This window comes from Chiloscyllium plagiosum, chromosome 1, assembly GCF_004010195.1.
Source record: "Chiloscyllium plagiosum isolate BGI_BamShark_2017 chromosome 1, ASM401019v2, whole genome shotgun sequence".
NCBI classification, from domain to species: Eukaryota; Metazoa; Chordata; class Chondrichthyes; order Orectolobiformes; family Hemiscylliidae; genus Chiloscyllium; species Chiloscyllium plagiosum.
The window spans coordinates 125,599,079-125,626,426 of NC_057710.1; the positions used below are offsets into that span (position 1 = coordinate 125,599,079).

Consider the following 27,348-nt stretch of genomic DNA (forward strand, 5'->3'; position numbering starts at 1 on the left):
GCTGCCATTCATTAGAGGTGCCCCTGTCCTTTCACGTCACAACATTTGACCCACAAAATTGCTGAAAATGTGAATTGATAACACTGCAGTGAGGAAAGCTGAGAGCATCCGAGAGCACAGGCTAACCCAGAGTTTTGTTGTCAGCAGTGAAGGAGCAGTGCTAGCCGTTCACTATTTTTACACTTGTCTACAGACATTCTATGGGAGTTTGAACTAAAATGTGCAGTGATTGAACAATCTGTTTGGCGCAGTGCCCTCTGCAGGAGATCTGGAACCTGTGTGAATAAGATTAGCAATTTAAACATTTTCTTCACCAATTGGATTACCAGCCTCTCCAAGAATTCTCCAGAGTCTGAACCAGGAAGCGTAATTCAGAAATATTAACTTATTGTCAAATCAGGTGCAGAAAGCAAAGTGAGGAGAGATAAATAAATATGGTATTAATAAAATGTAATTACTTTTTGAAAAACATCCAGTGATAACTAACATCTGAAGGAATGAGAACCTACATTCTTAGAAAATCATTTTTCCATGCTAGAGGGGTTGTTAGCAGTAATTAAGACATAGTCCTCCATTTAAAAAAAATAGCAATATTGGAATGTGTAAACAACAATTACTTAAATTATTTTTATTCTCCCGTGTTGACAGGAATGGTTAACCACCTCAATCAGATTATCCGATTTTGACTCTGTTGTTTCACTGTGTGAAGGCTTGACTTTCCATGTGTCTCAATGTATTGGACTGCTTTCCTCTTTCTCTATGATCCTCTCTAAGGGTAAAAATCAGCGTCACCGGCTGGTCAGCATTTATTGCCCATCCCTAGTTGCCCGTGAGAAGGTGGTGATGAGCTGCCATCTTGAACCGCTGCAGTCAATGTTGTGTAAGTAGGCTATAAGACCATATAATTCTTAGGGAGGAAATTCCAGGATTTTGAGCTGCATTAGTGAAGGTGCAGCAATATATTTCCAAGTCAGGATGGTGAAGAACTTGCAGGTGATGTTTCCATGCATTTGATTCACTTGATCTTGTAGACGAAGGTTGTTGTGGGTTTGGAAGGTCCTGTCTGAGTATCTTTCGTGAACTTCTGCAGTGCATTTTGTGGATAGTTCACACTGCTGCTACTGAAGGTCGCTGGTGGAGAGAGTGGATATTGGTGTATGTGGTGCCAATGAAGCTGCAATAGGCAGCCTTGTCCCGGATGGTTTTTGAATGTTGTTGGAGCTGCACTCATTCAGGCAAGCGGGGATATTCTATTACACTCCTACTTGTGCTCTGTAGATGATGGACAGGCTTTGGGGTCTCAGGAGATGAGTTATTCACCGCAGTACTCTTAACCTCTAACCTGCACTTGTAGCCACTGTTTATGTGGGGAGTCCAGTTGACTTTCTGGTCAATGGCAACCCCTACGATGTTGATAATGAGGTATCAGTTTAATAGGAATATATCAGGCAAGTGCTGCAATGTCGTGGTGTTCCATGGGTTTCTATGCCAAATAACTCCACTAAGTGCTGATATTGCACAGCTTCTGGGGGAGAAGTTCAGTTTTCACAGTAATATCCTGATTTTGCAGAAGGGCAGAAGGGACTGTTTCTGTGCTGTTTGACTATATGACTCCAATCACTTATTAAGTAGTAAATTAGATATGTCCGGTCACTGCAAATGGCTGTCTAATTTACTACTCAGTAAGTGATTTGAGTTACGGAGTCAAACAGCATGGAAACAGACCCTTCTGCCCAACTCATCCATGCCTACCACATTTCCCAAACTGAATCAGTCCTATTTGCCTGCATTTGGCCCATATGCTTCTAAGGAGAAAGTTCGCAGTAGGTTGAAATCTTCGAGATGAACTTTTCTTTCCAATCCTCCCACTTTCTCCAAACAAAAGGAGTAGCCATGGGCACCCGCATGGGCCCCAGCTATCCCTGCCTCTTCGTAGGGTATGTGGAACAATCCATCTTCCGCAACTACACTGGCCCCACCCCCGATTTGTATTTACTCTGTGGAAATTTTAATTGAGTAGAAGATTTTACTGCATTTTACTTTCTGATTTGCTGTTTGAGAATACTTCAGTGTAATTGGCTGCCAACTCCCTGCGGTGATATCACTGTTACTGTATGCCTAGTGTTTGTCTTGATCTTGCACATATCAAGAAAGGGAAACTTCATGCCTCAGAGATCACTAGATAGCAGAAAATCCCTTTAATACTTCAAAGTACTCTTTTGGTATGATCCTAGATATTGAATATTGTTAGATATTATTACTGGAGCGAATCATAGATTTACATTTAAATAGTTCCCATTTCTGTCTTTGTTCACTCCTTTCCTCAGCAATATTTTGTGTTTGATTTTGTCTACTTTCTGTGGTTTTATTTACCCTAATGAAGAAGAGCATATCTTCTCAACATCACAACTATTGATCTCACCCTGCTTGGCTGTTGTATGGAACCCCCTACGTGTTAACCCCTTAAAGCCAAATACATAACAATATTGTCAAATTTGATGGAATTTTAATGCATTTACTTTAGGGGAAATTTGGCATGTTAATATGCTGCAGTTTTTCTTATCTGCGATGTTTTGTGTTATGTTGCTGAAAATATTACTGATGAAATACTTAGCAGTTGTAGTAAAATCATGCGTATACTTAGGATGAAGAAGATTATGAGTACCACATATGCTTGGTCCAGTTCTTGTTGGATTCATTTGGATATCAAAGTTGAAACTTTATTGCTGGAACAGCACAGCAGGTCAGGCAGCATCCAGGGAACAGGAGATTCGACGTTTCGGGCACAGGCCCTTCTTCAGGAATGAGCAGAGAGTGTTCAGCAGGAGAAGATAAAAGGTAGGGAGGAGGGACTTGGAGGAGGGGAGTTGGAAGTGGAGGAGATGCGGTGGAGGGCACCGTCGACCACGTCGCCTTCCTGACCTGCAGTCTTCTTGTTGACCTCTCCGCCTCCATCCTACTCCGACCTATCACCCTCACCTTGACCTCTTTCCACCTATCACATTTCCAACTCCCCTCCTCCAAGTCCCTCCTCCCTACCTTTTATCTTCTCCTGCTGAACACTCTCTGCTCATTCCTGAAGAAGGGCCTGTGCCCGAAACGTCGAATCTCCTGTTCCCTGGATGCTGCCTGACCTGCTGTGCTGTTCCAGCAATAAAGTTTCAACCATATGCTTCTAAACCTTTCCTATCCACATACCTGTTCACATACGTTTGTGATTGTCCTTGCCTCCACCACTTCCTCTGGCAGCTTGTTCCATATATATATCACCCTCTGTGTGAGAAAGTTGCTCCTCAGGTCCCTTTCAAATCTTTCCTTTCTCATCTTCAACCTATGCTCTCGAGCTTTCAACTCTTCTACCCTAGGGAAAACACCTTGGCTATTCACCTCACCTATGGCCCTCATCACTTTATAAACCTCTATAGTAGGGTAACCCCTCAGCTTTCTACATTCCAGGGAAAAACAAGTCCCAGCCTATCCAGCCTCTCCTTATAACTCAAACACTTTCGGTCTTGGTAACATCCTTATAATCTTCTTGCATCCTTTCCAGTTTAATAACACCCTCCCTGTAGCAGGGGTGACCAGAATTGCTGATAGCTACACCATCCTTTCAACATCAGAATATGTAACACAGACTTAACTGAGAGGAATGGTGAAATAAACAGCGTGGGTTCAATACAAGATTATGTGTAGAAGGAAAAAGTAGACAGTGAGAAGGAGATATTGAGAGATGATTTTAAAAAGACCAAGTGAAAGTAGGAATTGTTTGTTTTACAAATTTGACTTTCTTTCTTTAAATATCTGCAAGATATTCAAAACCTGGTGGAATAAGTCTTGGTTAATTTTCAGTTACTTGAAGCTGTTTTGGAAAAAAATTGTACCACCTAAAAAGTATTTTATTTTTGCTACAAGAATATGTGGCAAGTTTATTTTGGATGTGATACTCCATTGTGTTGATTTCCTGGCATTCAATATCTGTGCAAGGGGAGGCAGACTGGAATATCATTTTTTTCCAGACCTACCAATGGAGTGGCACAAATCAGTTAGCAACTCTAGCACTTAATGGTGAATTTGCTGCACTATCTGAAGTTGTTGTACCATTTCCACATAAATAACAACGAGAGGCGCCATCTTTATCACAACAGATTCAGGTCTTCAACACATGCTGCAAGAGTTGCTTCAGAGTGCGTGCTAAGACTGTTATAATTGCAAGCATGTGTATAATTGTCACCGCTCATTTGTGGACCAAGTGATTGCTCTTTCCACTCAAACTCAAACAGTTTCAGAGTTTGAAGTGTAGTGAAAACAATAATGTAGCACATAAATATACAAGGACAATTATATAGATGTATTTCATTGTATTAGTGTGAAGTATGTATTTTCAAATACATTTTATCTTTCCACGAGATACATAGGTTGAGTGCCAGAATAATCAATTGACTTTCTGTAACTCCTTCATCCCTAATTGCTTGTCGCTGTTAATGGCTTTTGTGCCTTGAGCATTGCATTTTGTTTAGACTTTGGCTTATAAATAAAGATGTATTTCATGATTTTGTTACATATTGAGGACAAAACTCATGGGTTAGGAATGCATTTTCTGACATTGCTTATGTTTAAATAAATAAGCTTTGCTTCAAGATATGTAATTTTTATTTAAGTAGTTCTTTATAGAAATGGACCAGCACTTAAAATTGTGAAACATGCCAGAATACTGCAATTTACAGACCAATCTCATCAAAATACAGAGGAAACTGTGAAATATTTCTGGTTATGTTGGCACAGTTAACATATTTTTAAGCTAACTAGTTACAAATGATATTATTTTGGCGGTTTATTGACCTAATTAGGATTAGGATTCAAGTATCAACATTTTTATACTTAACCTAATCTTACAGCGTTGTTTCTTTTAAGATCTTCTGTTGCACCAAAATAGATGTCCATGTCTGCTAGGTCTTGTGTGCATTAATTTGAAGTGTAGAAATGTTGGGTGGGGGAAGGGGGGAAGCAGTGGAGATACACAATGCTTGTCCAGTGGTTTCAGCAAGCTGCCTCTGCATAGAAATGTTCAAATGCCATTAATGTGTCATGATTAATGCCTCCTGCCTCATTTTTCAGCCATCATCATGGTACACCACCAGAACCACCCCCACCCCCCAACACCCAAAACAAAATGTGATGGGCATAAAGGGATGCAAGGAAGATTGAATGGATGGTTTTTAGGCTATTTATCAAGAAGTTAATAAGAAGGCTTGAAGGTAGTTGCACTGCATGCACTTTTATTCCAAGGATTCCCTGGTAGGAATTTCCATTTCAGCTTTTGGAAGAAGCAGATAGCCACCAATGGTGGAATACCAGATGGTTCAGGATGCACCAGAAATATTCTTTGTCCAGCTGCATGTATCATACTACTCTCATTTCCAGGAGAAAGTGAGGACTGCAGATGCTGGAGTACCAGAGTTGAAAGATGTGGTGCTGGAAAAACACAACAGGGCAGGCAGCATCTGAGGAGCAGGAGAATCGACGTTTCAGGCATAAGCCCTTCAGGAATGTTGGTTCCTGAAGAAGGGCTTATGCCCAAAAAGTCGATTCTCCTGCTCCTTAGATGCTGCCTGGCCTGCTGTGTTTTTCCTACTCTCATTTCCAGACAGTGGAGCATATAACTGACAAAGGATAAATAAGACAGATTAATATGGATGTAAGTTAGCTCGCTGAGCTGGGAGGTTTGTTTTCAGATGCTTCGTCACCATGACTAGGTAACATCATCAGTGAGAATCTCCGGTGAAGCGCTAGTGATGTGTCCCACCTCTCTATTTATAGGTCGTGGTTTCTTAAGGTGGGTGCTGTCATTTCCAGTTTTTTTTTCAAAGCAAGGTAGTTAGGATCTAAGTTGATGTGAGTTCCTGTTAGAATGCCAAGCCTCAAGGAATTATTGTGCATATCTTTGCTTAATCTGTCCTAGGATGTGGGTGTTTTCCCAGTCAAAGTGGTGTCCTTAATTTTCTGTACATGTGAAATGACACAACCCACCTTAAGAAACCAAGATCTATAAATAGAGAGGCAGGACATACCACCAGCACTTCACCGGAGACTCTCACTGATGATGTTATGGTGGTGAAACGTCAGAAATCAAACCTTCCAGCTCTGCGAACTAAATTTCATCTATATTATCAACCTGAGCTACAAATCTTCTCAAATATCATTAAGACAGATTAATTCCTGACAGAGCACATTCAGAATACTTCCTTGGACAAATATCAGTTACAATATATCTTGCTTTCAATGTTACTGCATAAGGGAAGCTATTCATCCCCATCCCAGCTTGATTGTCTTGCTTGCCAAGTTAACAGCAGCTACATCTGTAAGTATTGTCATGCCAACTTGAGAATGTCCATGAGGAAATATCTTCAAAGGTTCTGGGTCTTGATAAGAGTCAGAAACAGACTGAACATCCAAACAGGGTAAGACCGGGGAGTATATCTGCACAGTCTTTCTCTGCCTTAAAGTAGCAACGTTACATTGATGGCAAATGTCACTGCTGCTGTAGCGTAGAAGGAGCTGTCATCTCCATAATTGCCTTCATTGTCTGCCTTTCCACATTTTTTAAAAACTCCATCTTCAAAAGCTTCTTGCATGTTGAGATACTTTTTGAACCTTTCCAGTGCATTTTAATTATTATTGTGGCCCTATTTGCTGCATCCCTTTAATTGTCCACGTGCCTTTAAATTTCACTTGCACGCCATTTCACACACTCACTTGGGGTGTCCATTAAAACCTGCACAAGCAGTTGCACATAACTATCCAAATAGATGATCTTTGTTAATTGCACTCTTAGCCAGATTATCATTAGCTTTTGATTGTTTCGAACTGGTTTTCACCCATATGTAAAAATTGGCTGATTATCTTTCAAATAAGGACTTGATATAAATTAAAGTACTTGAGAGTGCTAATTTTAAAATATGCTCACATTGATTGATAAGGATGTAAATTTTTAGGATGTATACCACATTGCTTCATTGAAAAGTATTTACTTTTTCCAAGGGGAATAATATAAAAAGATGTCTGTGGCATCATGTGGTAATGGAATTCTTTCTTGATTGCGCTGTTGAATTGAAAGGGAATATAATACTAGAATCGTTAAAATGTTCTACAGAACACACTAGCTGACTAATTTTAGACTTATATTCATAGGATCTCAGGAGAAACCACTCCTTTGACTGAGTGGGATGATGTGAGCTGAAGCCATGTGCCAAATGATTAATAAGAATGCAAAACAGTGGAGTTGGGGAAACTCAAAATGGAAAATAATTGATCTAATGAACTAACTGATGCACTACCCATGAACTTTGCAGCATAAAATGAATACATTCTTTTCCAAATAATCTATATTTGGATCTAAGGGGAATAAAAGGGTCAAGTATGAAGTCTGCTGTAGCTTTGATAATGTCCTGCTTGTGTGAGCAAGTTTTACCCCATAACCCTTTCCACTCATATCTGGGTAGAAGCCAGCCCAGAACTCTCAGACTGAAAAACCTCTTTCTCTGACGAATGCGAAAGGGCTGAATAGAAAGATTTTTGTTTAAAGTACTATCATGCTGAAATATGATGGTCACTGAATACAGAACAGTCATAGAATCATAGATCACGGATACAGATCCTTCAGTACAACCAGTCCATGTCAACGATGTTCCCAAACTAAACCATTCTCACCTGCCTGCGCTTGGCCCATATCCCTCCAAACATTTATTATTCATTATTTTATCCAATTGTCTTTTAAACATTGTAACTGTACTTGCATCTACCATTTCTCTGGCAATTCATTCCACACATGAATCACTCTGTGTAAAAATAAATGTTGCCCCTTTCGTCGTTTTTAAATCTTTCTCCTCTCGCCTTAAAAATATGCCCCTTAGTTTTGAACTCCCCCACCCTAAGGAAAAGGCCCTTGTCATTCACCTTATCTATGTCTGTCATGATTTTATAAACCTCTATAAATGTTTATAAAATCTCCTCAAACTCCGATGCTCCAGTGAAAAATGTCTCAGCAATTCCAGTTGATTTTCATAACTCAAGTCCTCTATTCCGAGATTCATTCAGTACAGCATATGTGAAAAATGGAGGGGATATTTTATATTAAGATTCAGGAACATTTTCAGTAGGAAGTATACATTACCAAAAATGACACAATTCTGCCATTGGAGGAAAGGAAATGTGAGATATTTTATTCCATAGCACTAACGTGCCTCACCATCGTGAGCATTCACCCAAAAGTCAAAATGGTGTTATAACTAAAATGACTGAATATGTCTTTTATTCTGATGTATGGAGCAAAGAGAGAAATAATAGATTCTGTTAAGCAGAGCTGTTGCCAGTTGGAATCCATTGGTTGGGATCTTGCCACATCTCTTTATCAATAATATGGTGCAACCCCAGTTGAAAGCAATTGATAGATAGCTTCCAAACTGAAACAGCAGTGGTACAGACTTCAGATATATATCAAACATTGAATACATTTTTCATTCCGTGATTAGCGTCACTGGTATCCATGGCTTGCCCTGATACCTCTGTGAGATGGTGCCACATTATTCATCAATGTTGAGACATGGCAACACATAAATAAGAGATGTAGCTGTGTAATGATTTATTTCCCATTGTCATCACTAAAAATGCAATGAGTTTAGCTTCAATTGTTTTAAGTGCCTTCTATTTGTTACGAGAGTTTTCACTCTGAAAACAAGATAACAAAGGACCTTTACTTGGTGAGCTTCTAGTGAGAGTTCAGGTGAATCCGATTTTCTTAGGAAAATGAATGGCTGCAAGAGGTAAATACCTTTAAGTCTTGTTTGGACACATACACATCTCGAGATTTGAAATTATGCTTTGTGATATCTATAATTGTTCTTGATCAGTTTACATCTGTTAGGCTATTTGTTTTAAATGCATTTATATTAATGACTTATATACAATTAAAGGATTTCACACAGAAACAGCAACAAAGTCATTCATTCATGAATGCTCTTCCTGAACTGACATCCATGGCTCATTATCGCCTGATGCTGCATCCTGAGCTGTTTCCTTGGCAGTTTGTCTTCAGTGTTGGTTTATTATTACCTTCCGCTGTCAGAGACACGGTGTGGAAGCAGATCCAGTTTTCCTCAACTGGAATGGAAATGAAACCCAGACTGTTGCTGTTACTCTGAACCATTGCTAGTAATCTCTCCAATTGATCTAAGCTGTCCTCGACAATGCAAACAAATATGTGAGCGATATTGCAAGGCAGAATTTCAAAAGACAGCCTTTTCAAGGTAATACGGGGAGCAACTGCATTTCTGAAGTGGCAGCCGCTTCCTAAGGTAAAGTTCCTTCTAAAATAAACAAATGGCGATGAGCGTCTGCATTTCCATATTTTGTTTCACTGTACGATGAATGATGGTTTACTCCGTCCTTGCCAAATAAGCCATTTCTCTTGTTGGCTGCTGTCTTGGGTTAGATCAAATATTTTGCAACTTTACTATCAGCTGAGCTTCCAAATTCTATCACAAAGATCATCTTCCACCTTGAAAACACCTGCCTCTGCATCTCTGTCAACTCAAACAGCATCATTGGCAATTTCAGATTGAATTAATCTAATACTCACTTGATTAGGGAATCTATCTAATCTAATTAGCTTCATTCTCAACAAATTTCAGCTCGCTCAAGCTCTGACCCTCACAGACTGCCCGGCATCAAGTTCAGCTTATAAGTCCATCTCCACTGGCTTGCATTGACTCACACTTTTCTAAAACTCAAGTTTAAAACTCTTACCCTTCTGTTTAAATATCTACGTAGCTGCATTCTGTCCGATCACTGTAAATTCTTTCGGGCCAGAAATCAACTGAAAAATCTCAATTCTCCTCACTCTAGATTACTCTGCATTTGTCTTGTCTTACTGGTGGTCATGATTTTAACAATGTAGATCTGACTCAATGAAAATCCAGCTCCAAAGCTCAAAGTTCCAATGTTCTTTCGCCTCCATGTCCCTTGAAAACTTCCTTGTTCTCCACCTCTTTGACTAAGACTTTAGCCAATTCTCTTGACCATTCTGAAATGCTTGGTTGTATTTTTACACATTAAAATTACAATTTAAAAATGAGCCTTTGTTATTGTTAAAACCTAAGACTGAAAACAAGAGTCTGAACCATTTCGAGCACTCTGATTGGACAACCAGGAGGCAGCAGGCAGTGGCTGGAAATTTGACCAGGATGGCCCTTAATTAGTTTGGAGATTGAACAGGAACCCTGATTGGGTAGGCCCTTGAAGCTGTAAGGCCCAAGAGAAGCCTTCCAGTTTCAGAGGAGCAGTAGGCTGCAGTAAAAGGTACATAACTTTAATAAAAAGGTATTCTCTCCTCCACTATTTTAAAAAATAAATTTTCAAAAAGTACATAAAACAGTAAGCATCTGAACATGAAACTGGGTGCTCAACTCCCAGGCAATTAGAAACGTAAGGACAAGGAATCGATCAATCAGACCTTTGACTCTGTTCCACCATTCAATAAGATCATGGCTGATTTGTGGCCTAACTCCATGCACCTGTCTTTGACCGTTTTTCTTAGGTACATTTTTGTTAAGCAAATGTATTATCTTTGATTTAAAATTAAACTAATCCAGCATCAACTACCATCTGTGGAAGAGAGTTCCAAACATCTACCACCCTTTGTGTATAGAAGTGCTTGCAAACATCTCTCCTGAAAGGTGTGGCTCTATTTCTCAGACTAATGTGCTGTAGTTCTAGTATTGGTGGGAATCATTTACCTTTATCTAACCTTTCTTCTCCTGTTAATATTTTGAAGTCTTTCAATCAGATCACCCCTTAACCTTCTAAATTCTATAGAAGTCAGGCCTAATTACACTTTAACCACTGATATCCAGATATCATTCTTGTAACTCTATATTATACTCCCTCCAAAGACAGTAATTTGCTCTCAGTTCCAGGTGTTTCTACCTTAGTTAATAGTCTGTTCTGTGGGGTTTTATCAAATGCCTTCTGGGTATCCAGATAAACAACATCTGGAGACATTTCCCTTTCCCCTAGTTTAGTCACCTCTTGAACTAATTCAATGAGGTTTGTCAAGTACGACCCACCTGTTCCGAATCTATGTGGGCTGTCACTGATTAATTGAAAGTTTTCAAGGTGTTCAGTTACTCCATTCTTGATTATGCACTTCCCAATTTCTCCACCGCAGATGTTAGGCTAACTGCTGTACAATTCCCTGATTTCCTCTTTTGCTCCCCTTAAAAAGTAGAATGACATGCTGAATTTTCCAGTATAGAGAAACAATTCGTGTATCTGGGGAACTCTGAAAGTTTACATTTAAAACATCAATAATGTGCTCTCCCTACTACTTAAAAACTGTGAGGTCCTTGGGATTTGTCCTTCTTTAATTCTGTTAATTTCCTTGTTACCAATATTTTACTTAAGTTAAATTTATTCTGTCCCTGTTCCACTATTAATTTTCTCAGGACATTCAGCAAGCTATCTTTCTTTTCTACCATAAATACTGAGGCAAAGCAATTATTCAACATACCTGCCACTTCCCCACAGTCATTGACAATATCCCCACTTTAAGTCTGTAGTGGTCCAACATTACTGCTGAACAGGAGACAGTGAGGACTGCAGATACTGGAAGCCAGAGTCAATGGATGTTGAAGCTGGAAATTACTCCTGAACACCCTCGTTTCTTTTATGTAACTATAGCATTTCTTCTTAATGATTTTGATAGCATGTTTCCGAGCATAATCTCTTTTAATAGCTCTTACAAGCAGCTTTGTGGCCCTTTGCTGGTTTTTGTATCTTTCCCATTCAGCAGGGTCTGTGCTGTTTTTCTATGACTCTATATGGGTTGGCCATTTTGGGCAGAGATGAGAAGAAATTTCTTCATTTAGGCTGGTGAACCTATGGAGTCCTGTACCACAGAAGGCTGTGGAGGCCAAGTCACTAAACATCATTAAGAAAGGATTAGTTTTCTAGAAGCTAAAGCAGCTAAGGGTAGGGGAAGAACATGAGAGTATGGCATTGAGTATCAGCCATGATCCAGTAGAATGTTGGAATAGGTTCAGTGGGCCAAATGGCTTACTCCCACCATGTTTTATGTATCTTTTGCTATTGTTGAAAGGGTTTCCAACTTGCAGTATTGGTAGATCATATTCCAAAATGATAGTTCAGGATTTGCAAGTTATCCTTACTGTGTCTGGTTGTTGTTAAAAGGATTTATAAGTTGTCTCAGGGCAACAGAAAACTTAATGAAATATGGTTTAAGTTGATTAAGAAAAATGAACCTCTTTACCTCTTTGCCCTTTAAAATTGTCAAAATCACTGTTTTAAAAATTAAGTCAAAAAGTGATTTTAGAATTTGAGACATTATTAACCCGCCTGGTTAGTTCAACATGTTTATTGAGTGAATTAAATCTTCTGGTCTCCTGCAGTTAATATTGAGCTTATCTTACTTACAATCTTTCTTAAATCAAATTTTTGCCAAACAATTTCAAAATGATTCCATGCTTTTTTAAATTGATGTGAGCATTGTATAGTTTTGATTAAATTTGGAGGAGATACAGCACAGTGGCTCAGTGGTTAGCACCTCACCGCTCAAGGGACTTGGGTTCAATTCCACCCTCAGACAACTGTCTGTGTGGAGTTTACACATTCTTCTCATGTTTTCGCATTGGTTTCCTTCAAGTGCTGTTGTTTCCTCATAACAGTCCAAAGATGTGCAGGTTAGGTGGATAGGCCATATTAAATTACGTGTACTAAATTTCCCATTGTGTCCAGGGATGTGTAGGTTATGTGAATTAGCCATGGGAAATACAGGATTACAGGGGTAGGGAAGGGGATGGGCCTGGGTGAGATACTCTTCAGAGGGTTGGTGTGCACTTGATGGGCCAAATGGCCAGCTTTAACACTGTAGGGATTCTGTGATACCATCAGAAAAGGAAAATCTAAACAAAATTATTGTTCATATCACAACTAATTTGACTCAGATAAAGATTTGTAAAAATACCATCATCAATCTTTTTGAAAAAAAATTAAAGTCACCCTGAATTGATTCTGAATGTCTAAATGTTAGGAATATTTGGTCGTATTTTATGATATTCTGAGCAGATCCGGGATCCTTGTAAACACAGGCTGTGGTTCTCGAGAATGCAATCTGGAATTTATGGATAATGTGGAAAGATAGGCTAGCACATCTTCAATCAGCATGTGACTCACTAAAGACAACGGTGCAGCAAATATTCTTTCCATGTCATTATTTAATAAACCATGTAATGCACTCCACGTAATCTCATGTGATTTGGAATTCAGTCCCTCAAACTTTTAGTGTTATTCAATTTAATCAGAGATGATCTGCACCTCATCTTAATTTGCCAACAGTTGATCATCCTTCCCCCTTTATATTCTTACCTAACAAATCTCTGGTGATAGTCTGTCTTGAAAATTGTAATTGACCCAGTGTCTACAGCTTTTTTGGGCAAGCAAGTTCCAGCTTTTCACAATCTCTTGTGTGAAATGATCCTTCCTGATTTCACCAGTAGTTTGATAATTTTTAGTCAGTCTGCACTAATTTCTTATAATTTGGGCATGCAGGGAACCTTAAATCTCTTTGTTCTCCCATAGCTCCAATACTCATGTCAATAGATGACCTTGTTTAACTACACTGAACTGGTAACTCATTTATTCTATATCTGCAACTTACTCCTCCCAACCTCTTATTTTCATCCGCAACTTTAGATAAATAATGTTGTATTCATGGGTCCAGATCATTCTTAATCTATACACACACACAGTTAATAAAGAGCAAGTCTTATGAGGAATAATCCTGGAGAATTTAGGAAAATGGAGGATAACACAGCAAAGATAAAATGTTAATCCTTACATGATTGCAAAAGGAACTTATTTGCAAGATACAAAATGTAAATGGAGTGCTTTAAAGCTCATGGTGTAGACTGGTGATCAGCTCCTTTCAATACATAGCCATTCAGAATGAGTACTGCTGATAAGAAACTGCATTCTTGCAGCATAAGGTCACATCTGGATTCCACACCCGAACAGTCACAACTTGGAACATGGTTCTTGATTTGAATGCCAAATGTCATCTTTTCTATGCTGAAAAACATTTCAGCAATGAATTCATATATTGTACCACTCCTGAGCCCCTGCCCCAACTTAGACAAAATGTGAGATTTGTAACTTTTATAACCTTGGTAATCCTTGAAAAGAGTGAGTCTACTGCAATCATCTGGTACGTGTTGGATCTAGACGCCCTATGCTGAAAATCTGCCTCAATTGCATCCATGCATTAGTGCCATCTGTGCCTGCTGTACTGTCTGTGACATAGCCATGGCTAATCTACTGGTTGCTTTCTGAAAATAGGTTTCAAACAGCAAGGGCCTGCACTCAGAGTTGTTAGAATGGCAACAACATACATTCACTTTGATGAAATCAAGGAGGAGCAGTTAAGTATTGCAGTAATGCATCAAAAGAGAAACATCCACACCTATCATCTTTGAGTTTTCTACTGTCAGATAAAGGGGTACTTTTACATTGCAACCAAGCTGATCATTTTGCATTTTGTTCTTGCGGCTGCATTATAACAGGAATCCTTATAAAATGAACCCTTTAGAATACAGAGATGAATCGTGCCAATAATTTTAAAGAAGGTTTATTGTGAATCCCAGTAGCAGAGAAGAAAAGGTTAATAAGCTTCCCCTGGTAGGGCTTGTGCCGATTCAATTAAAAGCCACATCCTGTCTTCCCGTGCAGCTGCGCTGACAAACTTCTGTCACAGCCACCCACCCAACACAAGGCTTTGTTCGTTTTTTTTTAATTGTTTACCATATTTCCCTGATTAAATTTCCTGTTTTGATTTTACTTGAAATCATCACATTGCATAAAATTCACAAAAATAAAATGACTGCTAAAAGCGGATTTGATTATTCCGTAATTAAAGTAATTTGTTCAGATATTAAATTCAAAGAACTCAGTTGAATAACTTGCTCCGTTTTATATACACACTTCATGAAAAGAATACTGTACATTGATTTTTACATTAATGATAGTGGAATCATAATGTCAGTGTGGAAATGGAACACCTTTGTATCAGTAATGTCAGTGTGCAACATACTGATCAGGCAATCACTTCTGCCACATTTTCTTGGCAGTTGATGCTTTACACATACTATGTGACCACTACCTTATGATCATGCCCTCTGATACAACATAAAACCAATTAACTAGAAGATAAATAACATGTAGAATGGCTTTGTAATTACATTTCATATTGCTCTACATAAGGACATGGAGAATAAGAACGGGAGAATGTTGCAACTTTATAAGGTATTGGTTAGACCACACCTAGAGTATTATGTCCATTTCTGGTCACCACATTACAAGAAGGATGTAGAGGCTTTGGAGAGGGTGCGGAAGAGGTTTACCAGTATGCTGCTGGATTAGAGAGTATGAATTATAAAGATAGGCTAGAAAAACTCTGGTGTTTTCTCTGGAACGGCAGGGCCAAGGGGAGACTTGATAGGAGTCTATAGAATTATGAGATGCGTAGATGGAGTTGACTGTGAAAATCTTTTTCTCGGAGTTGAAATGTCTAATACTGGGGGACATATATTTAAAGTGAGAGGGGCAAGTTCAAAGGAGATGTAAGGGGCAGGTTTTTTTTTTACACAGCCTGAAACACACTGCCAGAGGTGGTGGTAGAGGCAGATATGACAGGAACTTTTAGGTATGCACGTGAATATGCAAGATTGAAGGGGTAGGGTATGGACCCAAGGCAGGCAGAAGGGATTGGTTTAATTTGGCATCATGTTCAGCACAATATTGTGGGTGCAAGGACCCATTCTGTGATGTACTGTTCTATGTTTTATGTAGAAGTAGACTATAAGGCTCAGTCATGCCTGCTTTGTTATTCAGTATCATAATATTTCACTTTCCCACCCACTCCCTATATCATTTTGATTGCATGGGAGGCCAAGAACTCTGCCTCCAGCTTCAGTTTGTTCAATGATACAACCATTGAACTCATGGGGTAGAGAATTCCAAAGATTCACAATGCTTTGAGTGAAGAATTTTCTCCTTATCTCAGGCCTAAATTATCAGCCCCTTACCTTGAGATTGTGTCCCCTTAGTCTAGACTCCTCAAGCAGAGGAAACAATCTCTCAGCATCCAGTGTCACAAGCCTATTTATAATCTTCAACATTTCAGTGAGATCACCTCTCTTCAAAGGACAATTCTGCCTCTTTCCAAGGAACCCGTACTGTGAACCTTCACTTGTACATTGTTCAGTGCTCTTTCAACCTCCCTTAAACCTGAGGCCACAATTACTCACATTGGTCACATCAAAGCTGTGTATAATTGTCAGAAGACTTCTGTCTACCTATACTCCAATTACTTTGAAAGATCAATGTATCATGTATTTTCTTCAATGCTTGCTGCACCTGCATATAGGTTTTTGTGTTCCTTGTACATGTACACCCAACTCTCAAGTCAACGCGTGCATTGATAAGTTTTATCGCTTTTAAAAATATTTTGCTTTTTATTCCTAATGAAAAACCTTAAACTTCTGCACATCTTAGAACATCTGTCACCTTGTTGCCCACTCACTAACTTTTCTACATCTCTTCTCAGCATCTTTATAACCTCCTACCTTGCATTCCTATGTAAGTTTAGAGTGAATAGCTCTAGCTGTAGCACTGATCCACCTACCAACTTGAAAATGCCATATTCATGCTTACTGTCTGTTTCCTGTTCATTAACCAATTCTGCATGAGCCGCTATCTATTCCCAACCTCTTGTGTGGCTCTTTACTAAATGTCTTTTGGAAATTGAAGTACACTACATCTACGCATTCCCCTTTATCTGCCTCATTAATTACAGCCCCAAAAATCTGCAATAAATTTGTCAAAGAGAACCAGCTAAGTATCATTAAAACAGAGTTTATGTCACAGTTGTACATCAGTAAATGAATGTCGAATTCCAGATCTGCTGTTAAAATGAGAAAGGCAAGCACTTGTGAGTAGCAACCAAAACAATTCATGCTCTAGATGTGTGACCAAGAATATGGCCATGATTGTGACCAAAGACAAGAATTAGACTTAGGAATTAAACATGGGATTATATTTTCTTTCTTTTACTAATCATAACAAAACATGTCAAAATGAATATGACGTGTATAAAGGAGATTATGAACCACAGAAATGTCAGATTTAGGAGTGGGCCTTAATGTTAGAAAGTGAAGGATCCTGGTACAATGGCAGATTAGAGCCTGAAGCATATTATGGAGACTCTGATTGAGATGTGTCACCAGTATAATGAAGAACTAAAGTTTTTAAAATTCTCATGGGAAGTACGCATCATTGGCAAGACCACTATTTGTTCCCCATCCCTGAGGCGATGTTGGTAAACTGCCTTGCTGAATTGGTGTAACCCCTCCCATAATTTGCTATTCAGTTGTATCCTGTCTGTTGAATGTAAGTTTGCTTGATGTTTGACCAGGAGATTGATTTCCCAGTGTGCGAGTAACAACGAATAGCAAGAAATACTTTAATCTCTCATTTAACAATTTAGTGTGTGCTGATACTGTCATCTTTCTCAAACAAGTAGTTGTATCACAGTGTGATCTGTTTGAAATTGTTTTAAACTTCAATTGCACTAAAAATAGCATAGATTAGTGGGGGAGTGAGGGACTTGACCACATGATTTCAAAAAGCCTAATTCCAGGATTTCTGAAGTGATCAGGGAATCTGCAGTAGGTGGCCTGAAGTTCTGCCCTGTCCACAATCTATTTAACCTTCTCCAAAACCTGTTGAGGAGGTCCAGGATCAACACGTTGTTCTGCTTGGTTTTCTTTTTGTTTCATAAATGTCTCAATTACAATTATGCACGAGGTCTCTGGTAACTGGCTGTTTAGTTGAAGTAGTTGCATTGGTTGTTTTCTTGAGTAATCCATGCAGAACTGTGCAGAGGTTTGAGCTTTCACAATTCATCCCTGCTCTACCATCAACTTTCAACAAAGTCAATTTTAAAATAATTATTTCTGGCTTATGGATGATTTGTGCCTGTATTAATTGTCCAGTCCCAGTTGCTTTAGAAGGTCTTTAGTGATTCTTTTCCATCAACTAAATCTCTTGTTCGGGCACTTCAGGATTTAAGGAGGAAGTTTTTCAACTTGTGTCCGCTAATTCACTGGTGGATACATAGGACATTAGGAGCCTGAGAAATAGATTGTGACCTTCAGTTATGTCAGAAAGTCTTCCAAGATCTTTTGGACCTCTTATTGGTTCCTGCTGGCAATCACTGAGCATCCATCAAGCTGTGTAAATGGTCACCCTACTCTTGCTTCAGGACCAAACAGGAATATAAGGCTGTGGGATGGCAGCCTTTCTCAGATTATCAGTTTCAAGCATGTAGCCCAAAATGCAGAAGTATACATGAAATGAATAGACTTCTACATGAATGTGCAGCTGATGTTCAACTATATGGAAATTGGAGCCTGTTATCTTGACGTTATTATGATCCCTTCACTCTGTGGCAGTCATTAATTTCTACTTTCTTTCACGTAGATCATTGGATCAGAATCTGACTGCTTTTAAAGCCCTTAATGGAAGCCACACTTAGTAGCTCTGGTCAAGTCATTGAATTTCTTCTTAACATCACTGCAATGTGATATAAGCCTCCTGGCATTCATGTGCTGTGTTACCTTTACCCACTGTTGTGCTGTCTGGCAGAGCACTCTATGTCCATCTGTGAGGAGCAACAGTTCTCTCCTCCTCGTCATGTCTTTTAGCAATATCTCAAAAGCACCATCAGAGAAACATTGAACTTTGTGTCACAAACAGTTTCCAGCCCACAACAGCTCTGTGTTCTAACATTCTACAGAGGCTTTTCAGAGGGACAGGATCTTTCAAGCCTCTCTGAATTTCCTGCCCCGCTTTCCCAGTGGTTGAGCTGCAGATTATAGCATGAGAATTGTTCACTTAGCTTTCTCTGTGACAATCAGTAGCTTAGAAAACCAAATGTATTGTTCCTGTAATGTGTTTTAAACAAAATCAGTTTACCAATCGATTATCATAAATAAGTATTTTAGTATCACATCCGTAGTTGAAGTTGGATGTGACTGTATCACGGACCCCAAAATCAGCATGACAGCATTAGGAACAGATCCCTCTAAGTTGCTGTCTAGTTGCTGTCCAGTGCAGGTACCACTTATGTGTCCACATGATCTGTAGAGAACTCTGGTATACAGAATAAACATCGCTCAGCTACAGTATATGTGAGTGTGAAACTCCTTTGCACAGTGAATTCCATCTTACAAAATCATAACTGAGGACATAAATAAGCACTGAGTATACTCTAACAACCTTTGTTTGAAAGCAAGGCTATCAAACCTCTATCTCAAACCACACTAATCCACACCCAGAATCTGAAGAAGTGTCTACGTGAGATGCTTTTCTCCCTTCAATTATATGATAGATTGACTTGTGTACATAGTGGTGTCGTTGTAGGAGAGCTCTTTGCATTGTCAAGCCCATGTAAAAGTTGCAATTATTTATTAATTTCCCGGTCGCATATAATCCTTGTATTATGTGGCAACTTTTCCTTTTAAGATATATGTGGCAAGGTTCTGGGAAAGTGATTTGCCTGGAAATTCTTTCCAATTTGACATTCTGTCTTTTATAGCATGCAATAATTATATATTTGCAATCATGACATTCCCACGTCCAACATCCCAATCTATTTCTTGCTATGACCCGTTAATATTTCTCCATGTCATTGGTGACTTTGTTTAGATGTTATGTTTGCAGCTGAAATATTGCGTGATGTTTATGTATGTCGATGAAGGTCTCCGCCTTCTTGACCTCTCCCCTCACCTGAAAAATGGTGACATACAGGTTTAATTCATCACCATTAATCTCTTTCTAATCTCCTCTGGGACTGTGGTAATTTGATCTTTACCTTTAACCTTACTACAACTTTGTAGTAATATTTACGCACTACTTTTGAACTTTTTAAAAACTCCTTTGCCTTCTCGCCCTCCCGCCAGGGTCTTTGAGAATGAGGAGATAATGTTGATGGTCTTTACCATAATTGCTGGTAGATTTTGATTTTGCACATCTACAATGTCAGATATGTTGAATTAGATATTAATAAAGCACATAAGGCTATTAAATTTCTCTTACTGGTAGGGCAGTACTTTAATAATAATTAGGAAAAGCAATTGGATCAAGATGATCCATCAAGAGACACAGAATTGGAAACATCCATCTGATTGGATGGTCTAATCCAAAGAGGAAAGAGATCCCAGAAGGTGCATTTAAAATGTTGAGCCCTTTGATGGAAATGAAAATCAGTAGAGGTGTACAACAGGTGAGCAATCCCTGCTAAATTTAAAAGTTTCACCAAATACAAGCATAAGTGGGTCTCTGCGGAGGAATTATTCAACAGATGGATGGAACACCACAAGCAGGCTTTCTGCCCAGCAATACACCATCATGAACTGGAACTATATCACCACTTACTCACTGTCACTGGACTAAAATCCTGGAACTCTCTTCCTGACAGTGTGTGGGAATACCTGCAGCAGAAGAACTACAGTAGTTCAAGAAGGCAGCTCAGCACTACCTTCTCAAAAGCAACAAATGCTGACATTATCTCCTCATTCTCAAAGACCCTGGCGGGAGGGCGAGAAGGCAAATGAGTTTTTAAAAAGTTCACAAGTAGTGTGTAAATATTACTATGAAGGCAAGAGCACATTATAAAGGAAAAAAAAAGCAAGACATTTACAGAAGGCTTAGCACAAGCAGAGTTCACATGGTTTTGTGAAGGGACATCATGTTTGACAAAATTCCACGAATTCTTTGAGGACAGCATTTAGAGGAAATGGAACAGGTAGGTGTAGTGTATTTGTATTTTCAGATGGCATTGAGTTAGGTTTCATATCTCAAAATAAAAACTGCACAATATAAGATTGAGAGAAATGTTACCTCATGAAATATTTGAATCATGCAAGCAAGTAGAATTAAATAATTCATAAATATTATCAATAATTTTCAACCCTCCATTAAACTTAAAGCCACAATACTTGCAGCCAGGGTTCATTTCCTAGCCATCACAGTATCTCAATTGGCATAAGACAACAGGCATAAGTTAACAAAAACTACTTATAAAAAATTGACGGTACACTTCTGCACAAAAAAAGCCATCACCCCAGACATAGCTTCAAACTAGTGAGGTCATAGCTAATGAATTTATATTGCATATACACACAACCGGAACATTTGAACCAGATGGTTGCTTCCCTTTTTATCACATTTCAGATCTCAATATCAGATTTAAACTGAACAATTAACACACAAAGTCCAATACAATAGTGTTCACTACATTTACCCATTTAAGTAGCTTATGAACTTATGCAGCCTTAAGCTAAGCATTCGACATTCATTTGCAAGGAATTCATTACCTCTGTGATTTCAAGTTTTTCTCCCTCCCAGTTAGCTGCATATTTATTTGCTGACAGCTTTAAAACTGTTCTTTCTTATTTGAGACTTCTTTTCCACTCTTCTGTTGCCATCTCCCTTTCTCTCCAATACCTCCTGAAGTCTTCCTCTCCTTCAACCCCCTTGCAGTTCCCTTCTCCTATCGTCCCTCTTCTTCATGTTAGATGGCCCCCTGCTCTGGTCTCCTGCAAAAGACATGTCCCCAGTACCCGAGAAAAGGCAAAGTGCAAGGCCCTCTGCAAAAGACATAGGGCAAGGCCTCTGAGAAAGATAAAGGGCATAGCCCCTGGCAAAAAAACATGGCTCATGGCACCTGGCTAAAGATTCCCATAGCCACCGTTTCCTTTCCTAATTGCTCACGGCTTCTCCAATCACAGGTTGTTTCACTGCTGTGTTTGTTGGTGCTAAGCTCACTGTGATTGGAGGAGTACCTCCTCATCAATTCTGTCCAAACACAGAAATTATTGGAAAATCTCAGCAGGTCTTGCACTATCTGTGGAGAGAAATTAGAGTTAATGACTCTGATCCAGTGATTCTTCTTCAGGATAGAGTTTCTGAAGAACAGAACAGTGTGTTACAGATCAAGTAGCTGGGTCACATCATCACACCTCCTTGATATCCTCCTCCTTCCTCACACATCCTGTGGTTGGAGAGATTTAGGGAGCAGTTAGTTTTGGATCAGTTGGGAAACTCTCCTGTTCATTGTGTCATGGATTAGATAAGCTCCAATTGCTGAATTTGGACTGTTCACACATTGAAAAAAAAGCTTCTAATTCTGCTTCATTATAGTACCTTCATCCTCTCCATGTTGCTGTTTCCAGTATTTTTTTAAACTGGTGCTGTAAATTTGGCCAATACACATCACTGAAGGAACAGTGATATATTTCCAGGTCAGTGGCTTGGAGGGGAACTTTCATGTGATCGTGTTCCCATGTATCTGCTACCCTTGTCCTCCAAGATGATAGTGGTCTAAGGGTTGGAAGGTGCTTTGATGAATTTTTGCAGTGCATGGTGTAGATGCTACACTGCTGTTGCTGTTGCTGCTGAGTGTCCGTGTTGGAGGGTCTGGATGTTTGTGGATATGGTGCCAATCAGTGAGCTGCTTCATCCCAGATGGCATTAAGTTTCAGAGTATTCCATCACGCTCATGATGTGTACTTTGTAGTTCGTGGACAGACTTTGGGGTGTCAGGCAGTGAATTACTCGTTGCAAGATTCCTAGACTCTGACCTGCTCTAGCAGCCATGATTCAGTTTCTGGCCAATGGTAACCTCTGGGATGTTGATAGGGATTCAGTAATGGTAATGCCATTGAATGTCAAGGGATCACAATTAGATTGTCTATTATTCGATATAGCCATTGCCTGGTATGTGAATGTTACTTGCTACTTGTCAGCCCAAACCTGATATCATCCAGATATTGTTGCATTTGGACTTGGATCTCTTCGGTATTTGTATCAGGTACGATTTCGGTGAACAGCAGAGAATTGTCTCCCTGATTCCCATTGACTCCAGTTTTACGAGGGTTAGTTGATGCCACACATGTTCAAACATGGTCTCGATATCAAGTGTCCTCTCACCTCTGCAATTCAGTGTTTTGTTCATATTTGAATGAAGGCTGTAATAAGGTCAGGAGCTGAGTAGCCCTGGCAGAACTAAACTAAGTGTCATTGAGCAGATGTAAGTACTGTTTGCTGGCACTGTTGATGATACCTTCAACCACTTTGATGATCAATATTAGACTGATATGGTGGTAATTGGCTTTCTTCTTTTTGCGTCAAGAACATGCTTGGGCAATTTCTCACATTGTCGGATGCCTGTATTGTAATAGTACTGGAACAGCTTGGCTCGGGATGTGGCATATTCTGACCTTCAGTCTGGAATGTTGACAGAGCCTATAGATTTTGCAACATCTTGAGACTTTCAGTCTAGTCCAAACTGGATCTGAAGCCAGACATCTGAGGTGAAAGATCAGTGCGTCATTGCACAGTCTTAAAAAAGATCCTTCACTACTATCTGTTACTGTCACTTGTATGCTATTTTGTGTTTACTTTTATTGTTTATATGGAGGTATGGATGGAATGTTAACTGTAGCTTTCTGCAGAAGTGACAGGGACAATGCAGGACATGATCGTCTAATTATGTTTAACCCGTTTACTCCAGTAAACTCAATCAAACCCAAAAAGCAAATAATATTAGCTACTGGGAATTCTGTCCATATTGTGAAACTATTAAGGATTTTACTTGCTGTGGCTTAATTATTACAATGACAGGTTTATATAAAAAGGTGAGGGAAAAAAATGAGGGTAGTTAATGTATTTAAATGTTGCTAACAATTCTCATCTTCCCACTTATATGCTAATGGTAGTTGAATTATATATTCACAGAACATTGTTACTTTATATAATGTTTTGCTATTTTCCCTTTCATTTGCAGGGCCGCTGCATAAACTTCAGTCGAGTCCAGACACAGTAAAATTGAAGAAGTCAGAGCTGTTTTATTTCTTTACTACCTACTGAAGAATGATAAAGGATTCTCTACTTCCAACCGACATCAGTAATCTTCTCTAAAGATGGGCGAAACACTGTCTTGGTGATGCTTTTTGTTAACTCATCACAAAACTGCAGCAACAGCAATACAGATTTCCCTTTAACCCACCAAGAACGTTATGGCGATTTCTTGACAGATGTGTTGCTTTTCTCCTGATCTTCAGCCCAGAGTAATGGCATGCAGCAATGGCAAAAAGTAAACATTAATACTCATCACCCCCTAAAAGAAAAATACATTGATTCTTGGCACTTGAAGTCACTTTGAACTTTTTTCCAGTCTGAATGTAGTCTGACTGTAATGTGCTGTTTGGGTCATCACATTTTATAGACAGAGTGTATTGTCAGAAAGGAGCCTAATACCCACAGGCGGAGCGACAATCCCACCAGGCCTACCCGGTGCATAAGTTCATTGCCTTTCAGCTATGTCACATTACAAGATCTTTCCAACTTCACCACTTTACAATGCCTTACGGGAGCCGTCTGACTGAAAATCTTGTCATTTTCCACTGAAAAGTGCACACGCATGACAAAATGTAGGCAGGATGCCCCAAGGTATGGGAATCAGCTAGATTTTGCCCTTTAGTTTTTGAAGACACCTTTCTTTCATTATGTGCTGGGAAAGGAAATTAATAGAGCGTTATCTTACAGCAGCACTGCCTGTAACCAAAGATCTTCTGCAGAAATTGAGACATTGGTGCTTTGAGGCCAGGCATAGTGGCCGGTGCTTTGCCATTGCTGTAATCCTGTGTTCAATCGCTCATAACCTGTCATCCTATTGAAGCAGTTGCATTTATCTGCATATTTCTGTAAAACAAATAAATAAGACAAAATAGAGTATTCCTTTTACAATCCAAGGCTGTACAGGCTGCTATCCCCCCATTCTTCAAATCTCCAAGGGCTTTACAGTGTCACAAGCCAGCAACTCTCTTTGCATGAGAATTTCAAAGTTTAATTAATATAATTAAAGGCAACAGCAAGCAGCAGCCTGTGAAGATTTTGCTCATCTTTTTTATGCTTTTTGACATTGAATGACCTATTACTATTTAAGCTTTGCTTGAATTTTTAAAATATACTTTGCACTGGTTTCGTTCGAAAGGGAAATAAAGAGGTACCCTTGTTTGTAACCAAACAATGAAGGTATATCTTCCTGCTGCAGCCTCTTTCCAAAATATTGGGAAAAAATATATTTCATTTTTTTTTCCAACCGTCTTGTCAAGACGACAATCCCAAATGATGTCAGTATGAGCAGAAACACTGTGGGGGAGAAGAAAGCAGCAGCTGAGAAAAAGCTCGAATGATGCAGTCACTTTCGATACTGTACATGAAATGCAAAATGGATATTCGAGTCGAAACCTGACAAAGCGCGCCTGCTTTGATGTGAACTGGTATAGACAATGACCAGTGGCTGGGTCAGTGGGATGTCTCTCTGCGAGCACAGAAGCTTATCAAATGACACTAAAAATAAGTTCAACAACCATCACATTTGAGAGAACAGGCGAACATTTCACATTTGGTGGGCATGCAAGTGCGCGAGATGGGAAGAGCGATAGTGAAAAGTCCTGGTCTAATTATGCTTTTGAGCTGTTCATCAAAATCACATGGGACATGAATGTTTCCCTTGGTTTACATGCAAAATTTATGATGTTGCCAAAAGAAGCTCTGTGTATAACCACTTGCTTAATCTTTTGCTCATTATTGTTTCAGGTCATGGCAAAATTGTAAGTACTACCTATCAATATGTCACAAAATAAATTTTGCAAGGATTTTTGAATCTGTCTGATTTTTATCAGAGGATTGAAATAAAATTGGGGATTTTCAGAATCTGTAGAATTGGGTTTGGCATACATATTTTTAATTAAGGAATTTCCCTGTTTTCCAAAGTCCCCCCTTTTACTTAAGAACCATCTCCATCTAGCCAAAACTTTGTGCACATTTGAATTTACACCAATTTTGAACAAATTTGACTAGTTTAATGTTGCACAGACTTGTATTATCGTAAGAAATTTGTTCCGATAATTTTCTTAACATACTTAAATGTTAATGTTCTTACTTCTAAAAATAATTAAAACAAACTATCTCCAGTATTTATTGTCTCCAGTAAAGCCTATGTGCTTGCTGGAGATCACCATAGTGCAGAGTGCAAATACAGAATTTGGACTTTTGCAAAATCAATGCAGATTATCCATATTTATTCTCGTAATCTTTTTTAACAGATCAGCATAATGTACATTCAATCATGTTTAACATATTATTCAAGACTTAGTGCATACGTCCACATACGGAATAATAACACATAATGTACCTAAGGACACTTAAAACAAAGTAAAATGGATTTATTATACAAAATGACACAAACTGATTTATTCACTGCCAACCATCTCTCCAAAGACCTTGGCAGATAATTTCTTTCTTTAGAAAAATATAAGACAGCAGCAATAGTGAATGAAAAAAAAAGTTCTCTAATATATCAGGCAGGATAATTTGCAACCATAGAAACCTCACTGGACTGAATGACTGTAAAAGCCACATGTGACTGAAAACCCAAACATACAAAAGTATTTAAAGCAGAAAAGCAGTTGAAAATATAGAGACAATAAATTCACAAATTTGGTAGCTTTTATATGCTGTCATATTGCTATGAATTTAAAAAGTACACATTTACCTAACTTTCACATTTTTTTAAAAAGCACATGCAATTGATGTAGAGTTTCAGTTATGCAAGAGTTTCTGTTTGTCTTTATTTGTTAAGGTGAATACTTAATTCCACTTTCCTTTGTTAACAAGATAAATCAATGTGACAATAAAATTGAATGTATATTTTAGTTGTGACTTCATTTGCAGATAAAAAGTAAATTTACAGACACTTGGCATCAGATTAAACAGGTCTGTGAAATTGAACCAACGTTATAGCGCGCAAGATGTGTTTTAAATGTATCCTCGTAGTTTTTCTCTTTAATTTTGTACCATGGGCAGAATGTTACTTAATTTGGTTTATGTACTGCGCATGTAACCAGCACTTCCAATAGCAAGCTTAAAATAACTTGGACGTTTTGTACACTGATATCAAGCAAAAATTCTGTTGCAATCCACAATCTATATAGCTCATTTTATTTTACAGGTGCATGCAAAACTGTACCTTCCATCCAATTGGGTTTTTAGAATAAAGTGTAGAAGGAAAGCACCACATAAGCCAAATATAGAATGCTGTCGGTTTGTATAAAATGCTATTTTTCAATTCATTCAGATGTGTTCAGTAAACAA

General features: G+C 38.8%; 1 protein-coding gene across 1 annotated transcript in view; it reads left to right on the forward strand.

The window, feature by feature from the left end:
• antxr2a (ANTXR cell adhesion molecule 2a) overlaps nucleotides 1-25,850 on the forward strand; it is a 232,866-nt gene extending 207,016 nt beyond the window's left edge. The window contains exon 17 of the mRNA XM_043696278.1: nucleotides 23,975-25,850. Within this exon, the coding sequence (XP_043552213.1) occupies nucleotides 23,975-24,013 (39 nt within the window). The 3' untranslated portion in view covers nucleotides 24,014-25,850. The remainder of the gene's footprint in view (nucleotides 1-23,974) is intronic.
• Nucleotides 25,851-27,348: the final 1,498 nt, after the last annotated feature.